Source organism: Lepus europaeus, chromosome 3 (genome assembly GCF_033115175.1).
Source record: "Lepus europaeus isolate LE1 chromosome 3, mLepTim1.pri, whole genome shotgun sequence".
NCBI classification, from domain to species: domain Eukaryota; kingdom Metazoa; phylum Chordata; class Mammalia; order Lagomorpha; family Leporidae; genus Lepus; species Lepus europaeus.
In genome coordinates this window covers 97,256,003-97,273,019 of record NC_084829.1, presented here as the reverse complement: position 1 = coordinate 97,273,019, position 17,017 = coordinate 97,256,003, and the positions used below count along the sequence as shown (strand labels likewise).

The 17,017-nt window shown below is 48.3% G+C and overlaps 1 protein-coding gene across 1 annotated transcript; it reads right to left on the bottom strand.

The window, feature by feature from the left end:
* Window positions 1-8,389: 8,389 nt before the first annotated feature.
* PRDM13 (PR/SET domain 13) lies at window positions 8,390-15,700 on the bottom strand. Its single transcript, XM_062187631.1, has 4 exons — window positions 15,414-15,700; window positions 13,781-13,912; window positions 13,371-13,491; window positions 8,390-10,167 (listed from the first exon to the last, which is right to left on the bottom strand). Exons 1-4 carry the CDS (start codon window positions 15,555-15,557, stop codon window positions 8,390-8,392), a joined length of 2,175 nt encoding a protein of 724 aa, XP_062043615.1. The 5' UTR covers window positions 15,558-15,700.
* Window positions 15,701-17,017: the final 1,317 nt, after the last annotated feature.

Here is a 17,017-nt window from a genome sequence, read left to right as displayed (position 1 = left end):
AAATGTTCAGTATTACTAGCCATCAGGGAAATGCAAATCAAACCACAATCAGGTTTCATGTCACCCCTGTTGGAATGGCTTTCACACAGAAATCAACAAACAACATATGTTGGTGAAGATATGGGGGGAAAATGTACCCTAATGCACTGTTGGTGGGAATGTAGACTGGTAAAACCACTATGGAAGACAGTTTGAAGATACCTCAGAAATCTGAATATAGACCTACTATATGCCATCTTAATTGTTAAAGTGATAATATCAAGTGTTAAATTGATCATACAGATAGGATTCAGTATTAAAATGATCATATAAATATGATCAAATGTCTGATAATAATAATAGATAGAATAATAATAATAGATAGAATTAAAAATGTTCCAACATGGGAAGCAGTCCACACCCCAGACTCATAGAAAGACAACTGCTTTAAATAGCACTCTGACCTCAAAATCAGCCCTTAAGGCTTCTGGTCTGCAGGTATGGAAAGCCAAGACACTGAGGCAAAAATTGTCCATCATGAAGGATCTCTGTGAGAGAGACCCCAGTGGAAAGAAGTGGCCATCAAAGAAGGATGTACTTTTCTCTGAAGGGGGCAAGAACTTCCACTTATGGCCTTGTCTAAATACTGACAGAGACTGTGGCTTCCATACCCTTGTCAGCTCATGTCAAGAACCTCAGGTGATCACTGACATCATACATAAGAGTGTTAATTATTGGCTGGCGCCGCAGCTCAATAGGCTAATCCTCCACCTGCAGCGCCAGCACACCGGGTTCTAGTCCCGGTTGGGGCGCCGGATTCTGTCCCGGTTGCCCCTCTTCCAGGCCAGCTCTCCGCTGTGGCCTGGGAGTGCAGTGGAGGATGGCCCAAGTCCTTGGGCCCTGCACCCACATGGGAGACCAGGAAAAGCACCTGGCTCCTGGCTTCGGATCAGCGCGGTATGCCGGCTGCAGCGTGCCGGCCACAGCGTGCTGGCCGCAGCGGCCATTGGAAGGTGAACCAAAGGTAAAGGAAGACCTTTCTCCCTGTCTCTCTCTCTCACTGTCCACTCTGCCTGTCAAAAAAAAAAAAAAGTGTTAATTGTTAAATTAACAATAGTAGTCACTGTGCACTTACTTCCCATTCAGGAATTCTGTCTTCAATGAGTCGTATTTTGAGAATTAACTGTAAAACTTGTTTTAAAACAGTTTTTTTGTGTGTGTGTGTGTGCAATAAAATCAATCTAGTGTACATTTTTCTATGGCCATTCTAGACCCATCCATATATTTTTTTTGTATTTTGAAATCTATGCATAGCTTTTTAATAAAACACTTTCTATGAACATTTTGAAGACCTCTAGTGTGCCTGGATTAAAATAAAATTCAGCACCAACATCAACTTTTCTTTTAATTCCATTTTTCACAAACTGAATTACTAACATACAGATCTCTGTGCTTCATAATGCCAAGCCAGGCTAGACTGACCGAATCCAGCCTTATTTTTCAGAATTTAAATGATTTCTGGTCCATAACAAATCAATGATGGTCTCTAACTTAATTCTGGTTCTATATGAAAAAACCTGGTGGTCTTTCACCACAACATCATCCTGCAAAACATTCACTGGATCCTGTTACAAAGGATTCAAACTAAATTTCTATACAACACTTACATCAGAAGGCAACAATTTAAAGCCGATATATAGTATGTTAAGAGCATGCAAAAAGAGAGGCTGTAGTTAACATGAATGAATCAACATGAATGAATCAAGAATATTTCTAGCTGGCTATGAAACATAAGCCTCATTTCCCTTATCTGCAAAATAGATTGCTATTATGATTAAATGAGATAATAAAGATGACATGAAATGAGTGTTATCAAGGAAACCTCAAGGCAAAGCTAATTTTTTCTCATTTTATAAGAATATTGGCCAATAAAAATGAAGTTCCAAACTACCAACTCAGGACAACAACACATAATTTTGGAAACAAATATGGTGCACAGTTTATATGCAAATATCTATAGATAGCAAAGCCAGTATCCTGAAACTATATTTCAGCAAGTTAGCTTCAAATAATTTGGAAAGCCTATCCCATAAACTCCCTAATGTACAAGTATGTGCTTTTCTCTATGTCCTCTTCTTTGCTAAGGCATTTCTTCCCCCTGCTTTCCAAAAATCACAAATCAGCTTATAAAATGTGACATGCTACACTGACTCATTTCTCATTGGATTGACTTTCAGCATACCTGAAAGCATGTCGTTGTTCACAGAAGCATTCTGCTATGGTCCAGTGCCCTCACGAGAGCTTGACTCTGCCCTGGTCATGTCTCCATTTACCTTCAGGTGATAATAAAGAAATCAGCTATTCAGTGTCAAATACAGAATCTTCTCTTACTGCTTTTTTTTTTTTCAGGGTTAAAAAAAAAAGACTAAAAACATGTATTTGATATTCACCATGTTCTCATGTAAAGCCATCTGCTATTGCATCTCTCTCTTCACCCTCCTATCACATAAGACATTTCTACCCAAGGCTTTCTAGTCAGATCACTGGATTTGAGTGTCTCCCATTCAAATACTATTTGCCATGGAATATTGGATTTTAAATCATTGTCTACTTAAAGTTACTTCCAGGAACACTACTGAACCGCCAACGTTAAAACCAGGAAACAGCTGCAGCCATTTTCTATAGCACTAAATTAGGCAAAAGCAAGCTTTGGAGAAAAAAAAACTACTTATGATATTTGACATCAAATATATTTTAATTTTTTCCTCGCTCTCCATGGAAACATTTCTTACTCTGTTTAACTCAAATCACCAAAATGTGTATTTTTCCATGTTACTGCTTTAATATTCTTTATTGAACGTGCGCGTTCACTTTCATCTATTAAACAAAACGTTAAAGTTTAAATTAAAGCATATCGTACGTAAAATATAAAATTGCCTTCAAAAGGTGTTAAGTGCATACAGAGTCCACCCAAACTCGGTCCCTTTCTTCAGGAGTCTCAGGAGGATGGTTCTCCAGACAAAGGCATTAACAAGTCTTTGGGACAAGGGTTTCACCTAATTTAAATTAAACTACAGTCGGGGGTGCAAGCAGATCTCCTTTCATCTTTTGTAGGAAGGTCACGGAGCGCAGAGCGAGAGCCACGCTCCTTCTGGAACTAAACACGTTGCCCCGCCGTCTGTTGTGTCCTCTGCTTCAGAACTCACACCTGGGCGGCCAGGGGTCCCGTCCGACCTCCCGACGACGCCGGCGCCTCTGCGCGTCTCCATTTGGGGAAGCAGCAGATGGTGAGGGCGCGAGGCTGTGGTGCCTCAGCTCCCCGCGACGGCGGGGCACGGCGCTGGAGCCAGGAGCAAGCAGGCCTGAAACGCCCTCGGCCACCTGCTGGGCGCCGCGAGTTTTCCCGCTGCGAGGCTCCGAGACAGCGTACGTACACGCGGCAAAACGGCCAGAGCTCTGCCCTAGTCCAGAACCCGGAAACCCCAGCGGAGAGCGCCTCAGGTGAGGACCACGGCTCGGACCCTTACCAGCTCCCAGACACCGGCGCACCGGCCCACGCGGCGACGGAGCCTCTGGGCCCGGGGCTTTCCGCGGACGGCGCCTGCCCAAACCTTCGCGCGCGGCCAGCCCTCCACCAATAGCAGCCATGGCTCCAAAGGATGAGCCAATAGGAAGGCTCGGAGTAATGAGGCTCAACCAATCATCGCGCTCTCGGCTCTGGAACCCCACTACCATCAGCACCACCGGTGCTGCCGTGCCGCTGAACCGCGGTTCTGACCCTTCCACCTTCCCTCGGAGTATACACAGGAAATACAGAAGCGACCCTCGCCTAGAGCTGTTGCAGACCTGGCTGGATTCTCTCTCTGTCAGCTTGGCTCTGGAAGGGAGATGCGCGCGCTCACCTCCACTAAATGCTTGTGCTTAAATTTACTCTTCTGCGCGCCCGAGCAAAATGCAAAAAGGCATTAATGCATTTGAAAGGCTGTCCACCTCAATCCCCTTAGGCTGATGTCTTCGACGTGAAATCACAAAGGGTTGCTGAGGTCGTTTTAACATGGCTTGAGAGATCTGGCTGTGTCAAGCGAGATTCTGAGCAGTTTGCCGTCATTATCTCATTTAATGTTTGCCACTACCCTATTGCTTGTTTTGTCCTGTTTTACAAATGAGGAAATATGGACAATAGAGAGACCGCTACAAAATGCCAAGCTGATGGAGGCAAAATGGGAATCCAGGTCACTCTCATTTGTTTATGTCCTTCATTTATAAAAGACGTGAGTCCTCCCCCCCACCCTATTTTTTTTTATTATTGTTGTTGTTTTTTCTTGCAAAATATTCAGTTACAATGTTAGAAGTCTCCAGTGTTTTAGAGTGCTCCTCCGATTTAGCTGTGATCCATAGGATAAGAAGAACTGGTGAGGAGAGGGGACATGAGTGGAGAGAAAGGGATAGGAGACTGGAAAAAGGAATCTGAGAAACTCAAATGCAACTGTGCCACTTAAATAACATTGTCGGGGCCAGCGCTGTGGAGTAGGGGCTAAAGCCATGGTCTGCAGTGCTGGCATCCCAAATGGGTGACAACTGGAGTCCAGCTGCTCCAGTCCCGAGCCAGCTCTCTGCTATGGCCTGGGAAAGTAGTGGAAGATGGCCCAAGGCCTTGGGCCCCTGAACTGGCGTGGGATACCCTGAAGAAACCCTAAGCTCCTGGCTTCGGATAGGCACAGCTCCAGCCGTTGCAGCCATTTGGGGAGTTGAACCAGTGGATGGAAGACCTCTCTCTGCCTCTGCCTCTCTGTAACTCTGCCTTGCAAATAATTAAAGAAATCTTTAAAACTAAGTAAATAAATAAATAACATTATATAAGTTTGCACTTACTTGATTTTAGCTGTAGAATAAATAATGGCATGAACTGTATGTGGTATTAGGTGCACACATGAACAAATCTCAGAGGCTAACTGAGGCACCTATGGAGAATTTCAAGTAGCCAGCAGTTCAGATCCTTTTATGAGAGAATTTGGCTTAGCGATTAGGATGCTGGTGTCCCACCTCAGAGTGCACGGATTCAATCCCTTATCCTAACTCCAGCTTTCTGGGAGGACTGGTGTAGGCTCAAGTAGTTGGGTTCCTGCCACCCACGTAGAAAACTTGGATTGAGTTCCCAGCTTCACCTTGGAGAGCCAATGCGGGCATTTAGGGAGTAAACCAGTGGATGGGAGCTCACCTACTCCGCCTCTCAAGTAAATAAATAAGTCTTTTATGTTCAGTTTCCAATTTTTATATTGGACTCCATTCTCATGACTTCTAATAGATATGAATTTACAAACAGAAACCTGGGGTTTTGCTTGTTTTATTAAACCTTCCTTGATTCTCAATGTGGTTTTTTTTAACCAAATGATTTTTAATTTAGTTTTTTATAGACTCTTCCCACATAAGACAACAAGAGTTGTGGGAGTTAGTACTGAGCCAGGAAATGAGAGGAGGGAACAGTAATTTTATAGCTAATACAACTTTTCCCATATTTCAAATGGAGGCAGCCTTTGTCATTGTCCTTGAGAACATACATGATCTGATTTCAGAAAAGTTCGCCAATATTATACTCAAGGCTGGATTTGATTTCAAGGAATAAATGTTTCATAGGGCATTACACAATATTAGGCAGGAGCTGAGAAACTCTGAGCTCCTGGAGAGCTGAGAAGCTTGGAGCTCCTGGAACCCAAGTTTAGCAATATGTTTGGGTTCACTTCCAATTATGTGTGGCAAGGCCATCCCTGAACCTGCTGGGGAAAGCCCACAGTTGTTCTTGGAGAAGAAACTATTTGAGCAGCTTAAGAGTCTGAACAGAGGAAGTCCTACTAAATGATTGTATCTTTGTCATCATATTTATTTATTATTCCTCTTCTTGTTTTCCTTTAAGGTTTTCTTTTATAAAGCAAAACGTTTTCTGTTCAATTAAAACTGAAAACCTATCATGTCTAGCATCATTTTTCTCATAGGAATTTTTTCATAAATCATTACCAATAGAAATCAGATGCCCAGATGCCCTCCCCCTCACTTCCCATCCCCCCTGCCTGGCTGCTGTGATGTGCCAGAAAAAGTTACTGCCAGCCACTCAGTGACTGCGGCAGTGTTCCCAACAGGGACAGCAGCGTGAAGACGTAGCAAGCATTCAGCATTCAGAAAATAAAGGATATTTTGAAGAGAGTAAAAGCATCAGTGTCATATCCAGACCTTTTGGTGACTTATCAGAGTCTCTGAACCAATCTCAGAAAAATGCTGCAGATCTGAGCTCCTAGGGTACATGCCCTTAACTGCAGACCTAATATTCCATTTCCTAGAGTGAAATCTTCCCCAGAGTATGGAGAGAAGGGATGGCTTCTAAATTTAGCTAATAAGATTATAGTCTTTTTTATATTCTTCCTCGGCTAACCTCAATTTTTTTAAAACCAGTAAATATAATTAGTGCATCTGATTTTGCCCTTCCAATGATAGACTCTGAACAGCATGCTTCTCATCTGTAAAATGGGATTAACACTGATACACTGTTAGGAGAAGTGCACAGAAAAAAAGAAACTGACATTAAGCCAGCACCCACAACAAAATATATCCTCCTTTAGTATTTGTTGAATACTAAAAAGTATTTTGCTTCCCAGAGAAAGCTGTCAAAACCAAACACAACAAAAAAACAGTGATTCAGCAGTTTGGCCATTCTTTTTGACAAGGGATACTATGTGGAATTTTTTTAAAAGATTTATTTATTTATTTATTTGAAAGGCAGAGTTATAGAAAGAGAGAGACAGAGAGGAAGAGATCTTTCATCTGCTGGTTCACTACCCAGGGGGATTCCATCCAAGTCTCCCACATGGGTAGCAGAGACCCAACACTTGGACCATCCTCTGCTGCTCTCCCAGGAGCATTAGCGGGGAGCTGGATGGGAAGTTCAGCAGCTGAGACACCAAATTCAGCCCACAAGGTATGCCAGCATGGCACACAACAGCTTAGCCCACTCTTCTACAGCATGTGTCCCAATATGTGGGAATTTTTTTCTTGAAGCATCTTCAATAATGTGAAAATATTTAGCATGATTTAAAATGGCTTTGGAAAACCACTGCTTTGCCTGCTACCTGGAGACCTGTGAAATGCAAGTATTGAAAATGGCCTAGGGGCCAGAGCTGTGCCACAGATCTTTAAGCATCTGCCATCTGCAGCCCCTCCCCCCACACCCCGCAACCCCCCCCACACACCCCTACCCTGCACCCCATATGGGTGTTGGCTAGAATCCCAGCTGCTCCACTTCCAATCCACCACCCTGCTAATATGCCTGAGAAAGTAGTGGAAGATGATTGGGACCCTGCACCCATGTGGAAGACCCAGAGGATGTTCCTGGCTCCTGGCTTCTTGCAGCCATTTGGAGAGTGAACCAGTTGATGAAAGATATATATATATATCTCTCTCTCTCTACCCCCCCCCGCCTTGCTGTAACTGACTTTCAGATAAATAAGTCTTTTAAAAAAGAAAAGAAAGATAGCCTATTTCCCTGTTTTAACACAGCTTAGCATTTATTTATCAATAATAAAATCATCAAATCTTCTATGATGTTTTATTGTGAGTCTCCTGGAAAGTTGTTTTAAAATTAAACTATTCTTTTTTCAAAAAAAAAAAATCTGCTGAAACTGCTAAGTGAACAAACTCTCGTTTGTATCTTTATTTTTCTTAAAGATTGCACAAACTGGAACCAAGACCAAAACACTGTTATCCACTGTACATCATTCATAACAAAACAACACACACCACATTTGTACTCTACCAAATAAGGTTTTTCTTTAAATTCATATATTGCATGCTCTTAGATTCATGCTTTAGATATTTTACATGTATCATTAATCTCATAAATAATTGGAACGTGATCAATTTGTACACCCACTACCACTATATAATCAACGCAGCAAGCCGTAACGCGACACAAGAAGAGATGAAATGGAAAAAAGTAGGCATGTCACCTCTGCTGAGTCGCCACTATGCAGTGAAACTAATGTAAAATACACACAAAACGTCGTTTCGAAAGGCACACTTTCCTCCACAGAAAAGTACAATTTTAAAATACGTGGCAGTTAAAATTGGCACCTGGAGGGTGCTGTGACGTTGGTATTCATGCGACCGTAAACCTCTAGAGCGGACCGCCGGAGACGCGGTCAGAAGGTCAAGCCTAGGAGTGCAGAGGCGTGGGGTGCAGCGGATGATACCGGCGGCCCGCCTCTGAACACCTAGTCGAGTTTCCGAAAGATTACTGTTCCAAAGCTGGCTCCCTCCCCGAAACACAACCGGATCTCCCCCCACCCCTACACACACACACACACACACGCACGCACGCACTCTCCACCCTGACCCTGCACCCACCCCTGCCCGGGTAGCGCCGTTAGGAGTCTCGCTCGCAGCCGCCCCCGGCCTCGGGGTCGCTCTGGTCGTCCGTGAAACAGACGTCTACGTCACTGTCTTCGCTCTTGGGATCCCCAGGCTCCGGGGGGTAGCCGGGCTCGGCGCCCGGGCCGTCTCCCGCCTTGGCAAGCAGGCTCTGGCCTGGATGGCGCGACTTCACGTGGCGCTCCAGGTCCCGCCGGCGCACTAGCACCTTGCCGCAGTACTCGCAGCGGTAGGGCGTGTTGCCCTCGGCGTGCAGCCGGATGTGCTTGTTGAGATTGCTGGGGTCTCCAAAGGGCCGCAGGCACACTTTGCACTTGAGTGGCTTGTAGCCCGTGTGTGTCCGCATGTGGATCTTGAGCCCGTATTTGCGCGAATACAGCTTGCCGCAGTAGAGGCACAGGTGGCCCGTCTTGGGTTTGCCGGCGCTGCAGCCTCCGCCGCCGCCCCCAGCGCCACCTGCCGCCGCGACGGCCGGTGGCAGCGTCCCCGAGTCCAGGCGGCCGCGGCCCTTCCCAGCCGCCATCTCCGACAGCTGCTGCGTGTGCATGGCGATCTCACGGTCGATGCTGGCCAGGGAGCCTAACTCTGCAGGGCTTAGGGCGGCCGCTGCAGCCGCAGCCGCGGCCGCCGCAGCCGCGGGCCCACTGAAGTAGGAGATGGACTCCGGGTATTTGAGCAGCCCGCCAAAGTGCAGTTTGAGCGGGTAATAAGCGGCGGCAGCCGGCGAGCTATAGAGCAGCTCCCCGTTGTAGACAGTAAAAGCCGGCATGACCGCGGGCAGATGGCCGAACTCGCCACCAGGATAGGCCTTGAGCCCCCCGGCTTCGAGCGGCGGCAGAGAGCACCGCTCTAGGGGCAGCCCTGGCGTTGGGGGTAGCTGCGCGTACCGCGCTCCGGCTAGTGCTGCGGCGGTGGCGGGCGGGGCGCGCTCCACGTGCTTGAAGGCCGACGCCTCTTCTGGAGGGCCCGGGAGCAAAGGGAATCCGCGCAGGGCCCCGGAGCAGGGCAGGCCAGGGGGCGGCGGCGGTGGGGGCGGCGGCGGCGGCGGGTCCCCGGAGAGAAGGCACTTGGGGTGGTGGTGGTGGTGATGCGCGTGGTGGTGATGGTGGTGGCCCGCGCCGCCCGCCGCCGGGTTCTCCCCGCTCCCGGGGCGCCCGCCTGTCCGGCCCCCACCCAGCAACCTGCCCAAGGCTAGGCCGGCTCCCTGCTTGCCGCCGCCCTCCTCTCTGTAGAGGTCGCCGTGCGCGGCTGTGGCCGCCCTGGCTAAGCCCGCGGGCTTGAAAGCCGAGCGCGCGCCGGGGTAGAAGGCCAGCCCCCCGCCCCCCGCTGGGGAGCCGCCCACGATGCCCAGAAAGTGGCCGTGTCCTCGGGCGGCCCCGCTCATGTCCAGGGCACGGTCCGGCTGCTCCTTGCCCTTCTTGGGCAGTCCCCACTTGCCCGGGGGTGGGGAGGTGGCCGAGGGCGCAGAGGAGGCCTCACGCTTGATGCTCTCCCGCGTCCCGCAGCCCTGAGAGGGCGGCGGGGCCTGCGGGTGGGGCCTCAAAGAGCCTGCGGGCGCGGGTGCGGGCGCGGCGAAGTCGGGCACCGAGGGTTTGAGCGAGAGGCCAAGGCCATCGGCCCCCGGGGCAGCTCCTGGGCGAGCCGCGTGCTCGTGATGCAGGAAGGCGCGGCCCCCTCCGCCGCTGAGCACGCAGTGGAAACGCAGGTGTGCCTTGAGGCTGTTGGGGTATCTAAAAGTCCTCCAGCAGTACCAGCAAATGTAGCGCTCCTCCCCTGGGCGAGAAAGAGTGGGAAAGCGACCCTATGAGAGGCGAGCAAGCCAGACAGAAATTGGCAGTACATCCACCCCTCCCCACCCCGCCCGGCAAAGCCTAGGTTTTCAGCAGCGGTAATGGGAAAAGCAGGAGAATCTTTGGGGCCGCCGGTATCCCTATTGTATCAAGAACCCATAAGCTCCAAATGACCAATCCTTATTATCATCACCATCCTCTGGGACTACTGTGAGGCCAAGAGGGGTGACCTGGACCTTTCCTAGGAAGACTTCCTCCAGGCCATCGGAGCAAACCTTAGTTGGTAGAGCAGCGCTCAGTCTGGCCAGGGAAGAGCAGAGAGCAGCTGTTGCTTTAAATCAAGTGTTGAGGCTGTGCTGGGCCTGGGCCCATCTGTTGGCGTTTGTAGAATAGGTGGCGTATGTCAAGGAGTTTGGATAAACTGAACAAAGGCCAATCTAATGGTCATGAGCGCCTCATTACCAGGCGAGACAATATCCTGTATGTATGGGCCATATGTAATCATTCCTTTCCATAGAACAATGTCTTTTGTGTCCACAACCCACCCTTTCTACCCCCTCCCAGTTTTAAACACTTTGCCTGAGGTTTTCCTGGAGCGTGACCAACTGAAGGACCACATAGGGACTATAATTTGCTATTCTTCAAAATTATTTGTATACTCCCTCTTTAACCCCATTTAATTTGGTGGAAGAAAAGAAAAATCCTATGTCCTGATATCCTAGAAAGGATGGTAATATTCCAAGAAGGATGATGTTGCGTTATCCCCTGAGTCATCCTGATGGTTAATTAACTCCTAGATAGCTATAGTAATCCAATTTTAGTAAAGTCCTTGGAGAAGCAAGATTACTTTGTGTTTTATTACATGGATCTATAGGTGAGATAAATAGGAAGACTTTTTAACAAGCGTAGGATTCTCTATCAGGCATGATATATATTTGGGTGTCAAATCTGTGTGTTTAATATTATTAGCAAGAGTTGTTTTTAATTTTTGCCAGACTCTGTGAACACAATCAACAACTATATGTATGATAAAGATTCTGATCACATGGAAGAAGTTACTTTCTATTCAAAAAGGTCATAATACTTCTGTACAGAGAAGCTCAATCTTGCAATTCAGTTTCTTTTAGAATACGGTTGATAATACTGAAGGGACCCAACAAGGAAGTATTCAAAGTATACATCAGTCTCCTAAAAGCTAATGGGAAAGTTTAAACTTTAAGCTCAAATATTAGTAGGCAAATAACAATGGTGAGAAAATACAGATCTCCTTTGTGTATATGCATAAACCAAATAGTATCTCATCTCCATAATAAAGATGAAAGTTAAGTGAAAAGCATATAATTCCAAAAAGGCCAAGGGAGAAAGAGAAAGGAAGAGAAGAAGATTTGCCTGTGCAATCCTACCCTAATTGTTTATAAAAGACTCAGTGCAAACCTTTTCAATATTCATTACCTTGTATTGAACACCATGTCAATTAAATTTGAAAAAAAAAGAGAGAGAGACAGTAGAGACTTCTTGGGTCCTCTTGATGAGTATGTCAACGTATTATCTTAAATAATCTCCCTTTTCTCAAGTTCAGAACTTTCCTATTATCAGGGAATTTTCAGAGTCTGCCCCAGAATGATATACCTCAATGCAACACCAAGAAAACAAGGTTGTTAAGACTAAGGGACAGTATATTCCTTAATCAAGCTATGGAACGAAAACCACTCAAGGATCCAGGATTGGAAGACTGGCATCCATACCTAATGTCTTCCTGTTTCCACAATTTAAGCAAAATGTGTTTTCTAATTCAATAGATCTCTTTTTCCGTTTATTCTAACAAACCGGCATGATCTCCAGACTGAAATCCAACTCATGCCAAATGCCATACTTCATAAATGACTTTCTCCCATCTCCTTCATGTAAACCTAAGGTGGTCAAGATTTCAAACATCTCCAAGCTGGGGAAGTTAGGTTCAGAACAACTCAAACCTTCTTCAAAAGGAAAACGGTGTGTATTTTGACATCTGTTCCTATGATGTTTATAGCTCATTTGATTGAAATACAAACTCTTAAGGTCACCACTAAAAGAAGTTGCTTTGGTACTATTTGGGGGTACTTAAGGAAGGGTGGTTGATTTAGAAAAGGGAGAGGGGTCTTACATATTGTTCTGCAGTGGCTGAGTTGAGATTTCCCCAATACGGGGGCTCTTACCGTGCTGCTTTTACTGAAAGAAGTTGATGAGAGAATATAAGACAATCCAATGAAAGGAACAAACTATACTAGCATAATTTTTACAAATACTTGCATGCAAATCTACCCAATCAATACATAGTAGAATTAATTTACAGACAATAGTGATACTTTGAAGAGAAGTAACTTTACGTTCTCAATAAACTTCATTCCGTCTCATTGGTGGAGTGTTGACTAAAAAAATACATGGGTCTTTGGGAAAAGTTACAAAGTAAAATAATTGGCAGAGGCAGAAAAGAAAGTCATGGAAGCATTGTGTATGAGAAACACTTCCTGTGTTCTTCAGTGTTCTAGGGAATGTTTGAAATTCCCTTTCTCTTTAGTTAGTGCACCTCTATTTGCATAAATCTGCTCTTGGCTTTGAAAGGCATCAAATAAATCAAATAAATCTGAGGAGAAACTGGGATACATCCCAGATTCAATTTAAGTAGGGAGGGGAAAGGGAACAAATACCTTTTAAATAGAAGGGCCCAGTACCTGCCAACTGACCGGCCATAAGTACCGTAATACTTGTAAATTGCTGTAGACCTGCCTTGGTCTTGTTGAAAGCCAGTGAAGAGATGCTCTCCTACCTAGTAAAAGCACTCTAGCTTTGAGGTATGCTCTCTGGAACTCACCATGTAATCACTGTAGCAATATTTTAAGGCTCTTTTATTGATTCTTAATTGAGTATATAATGTCGTTGAGGGCATGCAAAAGAAAAACATGACCCAATAAAGTTCACAATTGGTATTTCTCCCTGCCATAGTGAGCCAGCTTATAACTATCGCTGTCGTCACCATTGTTTTAAGGAGGTGGTGATGACGTTGCCTCTCCGTCTACAGAGGGAGAGTGAACTCAGTTTTACACAGCTCCAGAGAAAAGTCCTTCCAATCTGGGAATGCGCCTGAAGACCAGAGGAGGTCTAGACTCTCACCCACCCGCTAGACTGCAGCCCTCTCAGAGGCGGTACCTTTCTCGTCGTGCGTTGGGGTCGCGGTAGTGGGGATGTCGAACCACTGAGCCAAGGAGTTGGAATACCACACAGTCAGTTCTTCCCCGGGCTGGACATCTCGCAATGCTCGGTAGAAGATCTGAGACCCAAGGAATAGGACAGCTGTCATTTCCGGGGTCATTCATCAAGAAGCGACTGAGAAGAAAGGTTCAGATCCTGGCCTCTGGTGCTGTGTGACCCTGGAGAAGCTACTGGATCTCTCTGAACCTCGCTTCTCTCATCCTTCCAACGGGAAGCTAATACAGTAGCATTTACCTTAAAGGGTAGTTGGGAGGTTTAAATGACACCTCTAGTTAAAACGCTTTGCTCAGTGTTGTTGGCCGCCGTAAGGACTGTTGGGTAGACAGGGTGTGGGGAGTCCGCAGTACCTGTCCTCCGGGTAAGTCTGCCACGGCTTCCAGAGTCTGTTCCTGGGGGTTCCTGGCTGCCCGGATTAACCCTATCCACTCCAGAGGGGAGCCCCCCGACTCGTCCACCAGCTCCCCTCTCACCATGCGCACCTGCAACACAAGCAGTGGTCGTTCTCCCGCGCCCCACGGTCAGGCCCACAAACCACAGGGAGAGTTTCTCCTTCACCCCACCCGACTCGGGAAAATGATGGTATTCTCCTTGACCAGGACAGAACCGGGTGCTGGCAGGAGCCTGATTCCTTAGAACCCTAGTTGAGTGGAGGCAGAAAGCGGGGAGTCTGACTGATAGAGCAGTGCCCTCCGCGTGCGCCCCACCTTGCTAACACCGGGGGCGGGGACAAGGGGCGGGCATGTTTCAAAACCCTCCCACCCCCACCTTGGCTCTGGCACTTGGGGTTCTGAAGGCAGCCCGAACACCCGGGAGAGACGTGGCGAAGTCAGCCCCAGCGCCAAGAGAGCGCGTTCCTTCCCAGTCCCTCCCGTCGCCCTGTTTCTGCTGCACCGCACCTAGGTGCAGGCGAGTCTGGCAGCCAAAGTCTAGGAACAAAGCACGTGCAGCGAAAGGCTTGTCCGCAGCTGGCCGTCCATTTAAAAGCAATTAAATCGCCTTTAAAGAGGAAGGCGTGGTGCGCCGCGAGCCCCGCTCGAAACTGGGCGGTTTGGGGGTGGGGGAGACGTAGAGAAGAGTTGATGGCACCCGCAGCGAGATAGGTCCCGCTGACCCGACGCTGGAGCTTTCTGACAAACAGAAAGCTGAGCGGTTAGCTCAGGTACGGTCCTGCCTTCCCGCCAGACTCCTGCCTTCGTACCCCGGCAGCTATTTGCCACCAACTGTATGCCGCTGGGACACTCCCAAGGAGCGCACGGGGTGGGGGTGGGGGTTGTGTTTAAATCTCCTTTCTAGTCAGGGGTAGTGACGCTGCTTAAGGAGTCATAGCTACCGAGCTGGCTCTGGCGCCTACTGGTTGGGACCCTGGATTCTCAGAGTCGGGCTGCAGGTACCCTGACCGGTGGATGCCCGTCTCCCCTGGAGCCCGCGACAGAGCAACCACCTAGCTCATTTTCTCTCCATTTACCCCAAACCTACAGGCAAACGGCGGAAAGAAAAATCTGGGGAGGTTCCAGGAACTGAGAGCTTCCGAGGGTTATTTCTCCCGCAACCATCCCCGCCAAGGAAATTGAATTAAAGTATTTTAAGGCAAATGTAAACCTCAAATTAGCATGTTGGAGAGGAGAACGCAAGAAAAGTCCGCAATGCGCTGCACCCGCAGAGAGATAGGAGGGCGCTTTCACAGAGAGGCACGGGCGCGGGTAGGGGCGGGAGGACCTCCCGCACTGCTGAGGGCAGAGAGCCCGGTGCATCCACCAAAGGGCTTTCCGCTCTCAGTCACGTTCTCTCCCCTCAGCTCAGCCCACATCCAGCTCTCAACTAACGAGACTTACTAGGAATAATCGGAGTCCCCTTCCACCTGGCAGAAGTAGCAGGTAACGACTCAATCACCCCCTTCCTCCCCTTCCCTTCTCTACCCCTTTCCTGGCTCAGGGCGAAGGGAGGCGAACGGCAGGGGGTGAAGGTCGCAAAGGCCAATACCTTTTTCTTGGGCCCAGGCTCCCTGCGGTCTGACAGGTACTTGCCCAGTTTAAAGGTGCCGGGCACCGGCCCGAGGCGCAAGCCGGCTGGGATGCAGCAATCGGCACTGACGCTGGCGGCCGGAGCGCGGGTGGTTCCGTGCATGGTTGTTGCTGCCGCCGCCAGGCAGGCGCTGGGGCGCGCAGGGTCTTCGGCAGGGCGCGAGTGACAGAGCCCGAGCAGCGCGCAAGCCAGGGAGCCGCGCCCCGACGTGCGTCCTCCGCCCGCGGAGTGACGCGGGCGGGCATGCACTGCGCCTTTTCAATCGGGGCGGGCGCCTTTTGGCACTGCAAGCGCAAGGGCGCGGAGTTTGGTGAGAGAGTTGCGCTGCGAAGCAGCTGCAGAGTCCCACCCGAGAGGGTCACATGGAGTGGTTCCCTCAGCCCCCTTGCATAATCGAGGCCTCTGAATGGCTAGCACACAATGGTCCAGGCGACCTTCCCATTCCTAAAAATCCAATTTGTCAAGGGCGAAGAAAAGGCTCTGGTGAATCAAAGGTCCGGCGGGACCATTAATCCTCAGCATGGGGTATTGTTCCCCAGACAGTTACGATATTTTAAGTGACAAATCCACTGTATAATTTCTCCATAAATTTTACTTCCTTTTATTGTTCGCCGACAAACCAGTTTTGGGAAATAAGTGACTACTTTAAGTCTACTTGGCTGATTCCTTTGAGCCTTGGTCTACTTCAAAGATTTTTAATTCTCTCCCCTTGGCTTTATTGTAAAGGAGATTAAACAAAGAGACGGGGACTGTTTGGAGGACTTGTTAACTTCTATTGATTTCTGGCGTGTGCCATACAGAAATTAGGCAGGTACTTGATGAGAAAACACCAGAAAATACCTACACTTTTTAAATAACGACCATATTACCATTTCAGGGGATTGGGTTCAGGCCAGTCCTCTACTGAGGACCGCTTTAATTCCGACCCCCACCCGGGTCCTGTTTCTCCCCGAAATTCGAAGGCTCGGGATCAAATTGAGAAGGCGAAATCAGCGGCGCTTCCGCGTTCTCGTGCGCACCCCGGACCTGCAAGTTCTCTGGAGGATGGGAAGAGGCCGCGCAGCCAAGGGCCTATTACGCGCCTCGGACCACGCTGGAAGCTTGCAGCTCAAGTTCTGCTGGCAGAATTATGGATGGTGCCTCCCCCACATGCACACTGATCAGCTCAAAGCTCTGATTTGCTCTTAAGCAAATCACAGGAAGGAAATCCTCGGACTGACTCCCCCAAGCCCAACCAAGTGGACTTTTCGTAAAAATAAAAAACACCGTAAAGTCTGTCAAGAAGAGGAGCCAGGTGGGCCTTTGAGACAACTCCCGCGTGAGTTTGTGGAACTCACATCGCAGGTTCTTCCTGTGCTCTGCGTTTTCCTGGACGGAAATCCTGTTTGTGTGAGGACATTTATTTTCATAAAATAGTGGCCGAGTCATCGAACTCATCAGAAATATGTGTGACCATTCTGCCAGCACCTGCTGTGCGCTGCTAGTCTGAGGTGCCACCACGCAGCCAGCGGGAGAGCCAGACGCTGTTCTTCCCAGAGATGCCCAACGGGCGGTGGGTTTCC

Bases quoted from the DNA above. Each gene is read 5' to 3' on its own strand.
- PRDM13 (XM_062187631.1), bottom strand. From the start codon at position 15,557: ATGCACGGAACCACCCGCGCTCCGGCCGCCAGCGTCAGTGCCGATTGC. The intron at 13,913-15,413 runs GTATTGGCCTTT...CTTGTGTTGCAG, and splicing joins AGCCTGGGCCCAAGAAAAAG to GTGCGCATGGTGAGAGGGGA. The intron at 10,168-13,370 runs GTACCGCCTCTG...TTTCTCGCCCAG, and splicing joins CCCAACGCACGACGAGAAAG to GGGAGGAGCGCTACATTTGC.